General features: G+C 40.0%; 2 protein-coding genes across 7 annotated transcripts in view; one reads left to right on the forward strand and one right to left on the reverse strand.

The window, feature by feature from the left end:
* Window positions 1-1118, forward strand: part of LOC102670794 (elongation factor 1-alpha) — a 7733-nt gene extending 6615 nt beyond the window's left edge. For all 3 annotated transcript variants that reach the window (XM_006610810.1, XM_006610811.2, XM_006610812.2), the window contains exon 5: window positions 1-1118. This exon is cut by the window's left edge and continues 1 nt beyond it. The gene's annotated coding sequence lies outside the window, so the exon portion shown is untranslated.
* Window positions 1119-1419: 301 nt separating this feature from the next.
* Window positions 1420-6020, reverse strand: part of LOC102681842 (transcription factor cwo) — a 35296-nt gene continuing 30695 nt past the window's right edge. For 3 of the 4 annotated variants that reach the window (XM_031508222.1, XM_006610807.2, XM_006610806.2), the window contains exons 4-6: window positions 3697-3880; window positions 3384-3623; window positions 1420-3278 (exon numbers count right to left, since the gene is read on the reverse strand). In XM_031508222.1, the coding sequence (XP_031364082.1) occupies window positions 2698-3278; window positions 3384-3623; window positions 3697-3880 (1005 nt within the window). In that variant the 3' untranslated portion in view covers window positions 1420-2697. Of the gene's footprint in view, window positions 3279-3383; window positions 3624-3696; window positions 3881-4365; window positions 5099-6020 lie in introns of those variants that run through there. The other variant, XM_006610809.2, reaches the window with a different exon arrangement.

Here is a 6020-nt window from a genome sequence, read left to right on the forward strand (position 1 = left end):
GGAGGTCCTTGGATAGGATGCAGTGTGCCGCGGCTGCTCCATTCAACTCATACTCGACTAATAATAATAATACAAAAAATGAAAAGATGTTGTGCTTACCCCCGTTACATTATCCGGTAGTATTGAATCCGCGCATCTATCCGAATTTGCACATTCAGTTCACCCATGCCCCGCGCACACCCCACATATGCTAGGTGGATTCTTACGTTTTTACTTAATTCTTTACATTGACGAATATGTGTCCAATTACAGGTAAACAACCATTTAAAGATGATAAACGTATATAAAGTAAAAAAGAAAAAAAAAAAAAAGAAAACGTAATACTCAGTTCCCTTGAACTCTGTGTAGTTAGGTTTTTCAATTAAATGTATCAACAACAACAACAACAACAACAACAACATTATATACTACCAACAGTTGACCACAGACGGGATGATGTCGTGTAATTATCACAGCTTATTGCGCGAAACGAAACACGAGGCAGCGGCCGGTCATGAGATCAGCAGAAATTCCGCTCTCGCACCACGACTCGATAACGCTCTTTTGTCCACGCTTTCTTCTCACTTTTTAAGAGGGAAACGCGAAGAGAATGCGTAATACGCGTATATGCATCCCATATGTTGTACACATACACATGCGCGCGCGCGCGCATATATATACATATATGCATACATATATACACTCTCATATACCTAACCAATCAGAAACCCGGCACAAAGAACCTGATGCGATTCAGAATTGGACACATGCAATTGGTTGCTCCCGCTGCTGCCTCGCATCCCTGACTTTTTAATCGATTTCTTTTCGAAGGATTCATTAAAGGCTGATTTGTTCCAAGACTTGGTTGCCTCGCTGCGAATAATTTTATTACTTGTATAAGAAATGTATTTATCTCTAGTTAGGGAACATTAGACTGTGCTCCCAATCCCTTTAGCGGTTCGAGGGAAACTTACTCCCGATCGAGGAGATCGGTTCGATCGATTTCGATTCCTTGGTCTCGAGAGCGAGTTTCCATTCCGAGTTGCCTGTGTTAATCTCGGTACCCCTAATAGACGCGTTCTACTATTGTTTTGACCCTTAGCCAGTATTATGTTGATGTAATAAAAAAAAAATTTTAATCGCATTGTTTCTTTATTTCCTCCAATTCCTGAAATCGATCTTATATCCCGTATTTCAATCTTGATCGAAAATTGTTTTGGCTAAATGTTCTATATCTTGTAAAATTGAAATTTCTTATTTTCTACGTTTTTCCGATAATGATAATAAGAAATGGAAAAATATCATCACCTCTGATCTCTTTCTACATTCTTAGATAGAATCGAAACAATTAATAAATTCGATCCATTTATCCGAGCAATCGATAAATTCGTAAAAGGAGGAGAATAATTTATAACAGATAAGATAAAAGGGATAGAGGAGTATGGTAAATATAATTTATTCCGCATAAATTCTTCGTTAACGTTACAACTAGACGTAGTATGTATAAATATATATATATATTTAATGCAATGATCTTATAAGAATTTAGTGTAATGCAGGTCTTGATCAGTCTTTAATTGTCGAGGCCCATTTTTCAGGACGCCGAACAAACTCGATCTTCTTTCGCGATCACAACGCGACACAAAATTATCCGCGGAAAAGGAAAATCACTTTCTTCTTCCACACACGTGGAACGATCACGTAAATGGAATTTGTAACTCAATAATATTGTAGGCACTTTTCGTCGGCTAGCTTCAAAAAACGGAATTTCGTCGGCCGATCGAACGTGTTGCGGACGATCCACGCTTTCGTGCGGAAATTTGATATTTTTTTTTACACGATACGATAGATCCGGCAAATTCGTTTGCATCGATGGAAACTTTTTCGTCGTCCAATGTTAATCGCACGCCGGTCCACAAACTTGAGATTTTTAATTCATCGCGCGACACATTTGCCCAGCCGAAAAATAAAAAGTAATAATAAAGCGAAGGAAAGAACGAAACAGAGGATTAAAAAAAAAAAAAAATAGAACGAAACAGAGATTGGCGTTGATGAGAAAAGGAGAGAAGAGGGAAAAGAAAATGAGAGAGAGAGAGAGAGAAAGAGAGAGAGAAACGGGTTTCGATTGCGACGACATCGACGAAAGAGGGGAGAGAAAAAAAAACATACCGAAGCTAAAGCAACCCGGGGCTTCGATCAAGCCCTAATACTCTATCTCTACCAACGATACTTCTATATCGCACTTTCTCTCGATATCTCGTAAATGCTAAGACAACCCACAGCCTCGGTAAATATATATATATATACGAAAGAAAGGAAAAATGATTCTCATCGAACTTCGTTTTTTTTTTTTTTTTTTTTTTTCCGTAAAACACGCTATACCAACGTTCCTCGGATATTATTTAATAGCTAAAGAACCGGAAAGAAAAAGATGATGATCGGGATGACGATGCGACGATCGTTCACGAAGAGTCGATCGAACGCAACAAACCCCTTGATACGGTTCGTTCGACGATTCGACGATTGTTGTCGATCATTACCCGGATCAACGAAAATAACGACAGATTTGCGCGTCGTCGCTCGTTCTCACCACCGAGAGCGACATCGTTCTCTTCGAAAACGTGAATGTTGAACATGAGCGGCGTACGATCGCACGTATCGACGGTTGGAACGAACGAACGAGAGAGACATAACATCGGGTCCTGGCCATTGTCTGGTTTACGTCTGTTGTTGGTGCGTGGGACTATGGTGATGCGACCATGCCGGCGGATTCGAATGGTTGAAATTGACCGATATCGTGACCGGATGGAGCACCGTGTCTGGGCCGGTGTCCCACATGAAATTCAGATGAGGCCTTAACAGAGAAGCCTCGACGGTTAACGGGACGTAGTAAGATCCAGCATCGTGCAGAGCAAAGATCGGCACACCGTGAGAGGAAGATGGCTTCTCTATGCTGGTGGTAGGTGGCGGGCTAGACTTTATCCTCTCCGCGGAAAACCTTTGCTTGATAGAGCTCTTGAACTTGTAGTTGGAAGGTTTGCAGGTGGTACTTGGTGGCGTACTGTGCGAATGCGTGCTGTGATTGCTATCGTCGCTCACGATCGCCGGCGGTGGGATCGCGATCGTTGGTCGCAAAGGACGCTCCGGATCACCGAACGAACTCACGCCTGAACTCGAGCCGTGATCCGAATGACCATTCGGCTGACATATCGTGGGAATGCTGGTATGAGGATAACCGCTACCATTCGCGACACCGTTCGTCGTAGGCATCTCGGGATGAGGAAACCCGAGCCTGTCACCTGCAATCATCGATTATCGTAAATATCGCCAAATCCTTCCTTTCTTTTTTCTTTTCTCAAAAACTGCATCGATTTTTATTATTTTTCAATAATTTTCCAACTCACTAGTTGCTAAGATTTTTTCGCAATGTTGTTGCAGATGATTGATCAGTTGAACGCACAAAGAATCCCTGGCGAAAAAACCCTCGACCTCGACGAGAAAATGCATGGTTTCGCTTAAACACTCTTGGAAACCCAGCCTGTAGTGTTCCGCCGCGGTAGAGGCGACAGTCGAATGCGAGACACTATCCACGCTGTCCTCGGGATGCATCGCGTGTACCGACGTCACGGCAGGATGTTTCGATTCTGCAATATTTTTATAAATTTTTATTAATATTTCTAATGCGCTATATCTTATCGTATATGCGATGATCGATACCTTGTCGAAGACCTTGAAGATGCTTCATATGCCGAATAGCCATTTCGATAATTTCTGTCTTCTCTACTCTTCCTCGACCCTTCTTCAAATATTCGGCCGGTATCAGTCTGCTCAAATCGGCCAAACAATTATTCATACGATCTCTTCTTCGTTTCTCGATGATCCTATGAGACATTGGATCTTGCTGTAACGGACAATAATAACACGTTAGAAATTTCAATCATTTTCGCGCGATAACGTGTTAATCGCGTTCTCAATAAAACGATAATATCGCACTGTCACAATATATCGATATAGTACGTATAAATAATTAAAAAGTATTACATCGATATACATTGATAATACCGTTGTCATTATCGCAAACTTTCTAATATTTGTTTCAATTCAAATGATAAAATATTTTAACGTATATTATAACAATCGTTAAAAGTTTTTAAATTTGCATTTGACAAGTTTTTCACATTAGCTAGTAAGTTTTATCGTTGTATTATTTTTTGCTTATAATAAAAGATCTAAGAAGGACGTCGTCACTTTGCGATTTTCCCTTCGTGAAATCTTCGTGAATTTTCATTTATCACCTATCATTACTACGTTATATGTAGTTACTACATACTCGATTTCAATTTCAATTTCAAAGAAAAATCACCAATTGAAAAAGAGAAATATCACCTCTTTGTTCAAACAACGTCTCTTCCTCAACGGCGATGATTGCGGTACCGCGTCGACTTGACTGTTCGTAGGATAATATTGCATATTCAAAATGTTGTCCATGCTATGCGTCACCATCGTGTTCCAAAATGAAAAACGCGCGAAAGACGATACGTTGTATTCTTCTGTAATTCCTCTTCCAAGTATCACGCTCTAACGACTTCTTCGAATTGTTCTTCGATATAAAAAGACCTCTTAGCAATTTAATTAGAAACAGTAGAGACTGTATCCTATATCTATCCAAGAATATTTCTGTAAGTGGCACGTTCAAACGTTTCCTAGAAACGCGCCTCGATATCGCCCCCTTTTCGTCACTAACGTTCGAATCTTCACGCACGTTGTTACTTTATTATCCACTCGAAATAAAAGCGTTCGTCGCTTCACGGTCTGTTACGACGATTAACGATATATCGCGCGAACAAACAACAGAGAATCGTTCATACTGTTGTCAAAAAAACGAATATTTCCCAAAATAGAAGAATAATCGACGATCGATCGTACGAGACAACGATACGATTCGAACGATGCGACGTTCATAACCCGGTATGCGTGCTGCGATATGGCACAACCACGACTGCGATGTACGGCCGACGGCGCTTACGTTTAACGAGGAGAGAGAGATGTCGCTCGATGATGACGACGCGCTCGATGATCACGTGTTGTAAAAGCGATGTATAACGCCCAACACGTGAGGAAACACGTTTCATCGAGAAAATCTGGCCACCAATCTCTTCCATATCATTTTTCTTCCTTCTTGTAAAACATTGGGATTGCACACGTTTCGTACGATGATTCTAGACGATATTGGCGCGAGAAAAAAAATCACGTTCGAGGCACGAGGAGCATGCTTTTTTCTAGCCGTGGAGCACGCAGAATACTGCCTTGAACCAGATACTCGCACCAACCGCGACTAGCTACGCACGTGACGCGATAGAATAAATTATTTTTCATCGGTGCCATACGAAATTGTAATCGTGGAGTATAGCCAAATACTCACGCGATTGCGATTTTGTAATTCACCGAGTTCTAACATCGATAGATTAATTCCGATTGATATATTTCATCAAATTCTTCCTTACTTTCTTGTAGACAAAGATGATATATTTTTCAAATTTTACCATCTTCGACGATCCATTATAAAATCATCGTGCTTTTTGCACGATGTAACTTCAATTTCTTCTTTATATTGAATATTTCGAGATCGAATATGAAATCATAATTTTTAAAATGCTTGATCGAGAATCAACTTAATTTGTGAAATAATGAATTTCTTTTTATTATTAATTTGTAATTTCTATTATAAATATATATATATATATATTATTCGGATATTAATTATGTTTTTTTTTCTTCCTTTTCACAATTGACAATTCCTTTCCCTTTCCCAATTATGAAAAATCTTGGCGAGAAATAAAAATATTATTAAAAAAGAGAGAAAATAAAATACGAAAAAACGTTCTACGTTTTCGTAGAAAATAAATTCGATATCAGGAGAGATCGGTGCACGCAGCATTGTCCGACCTCGTAACGAACGACGTCGTGTTGGCGGTAGCCTCGGTACAGCGAACCGTAATCGAGAATTGCTCGTTGACCCTCGACTTTGTAGTTTCTGCTCG

This window comes from Apis dorsata, unplaced genomic scaffold (genome assembly GCF_000469605.1).
Source record: "Apis dorsata unplaced genomic scaffold, Apis dorsata 1.3 scaffold_78, whole genome shotgun sequence".
Taxonomy (NCBI): domain Eukaryota; kingdom Metazoa; phylum Arthropoda; class Insecta; order Hymenoptera; family Apidae; genus Apis; species Apis dorsata.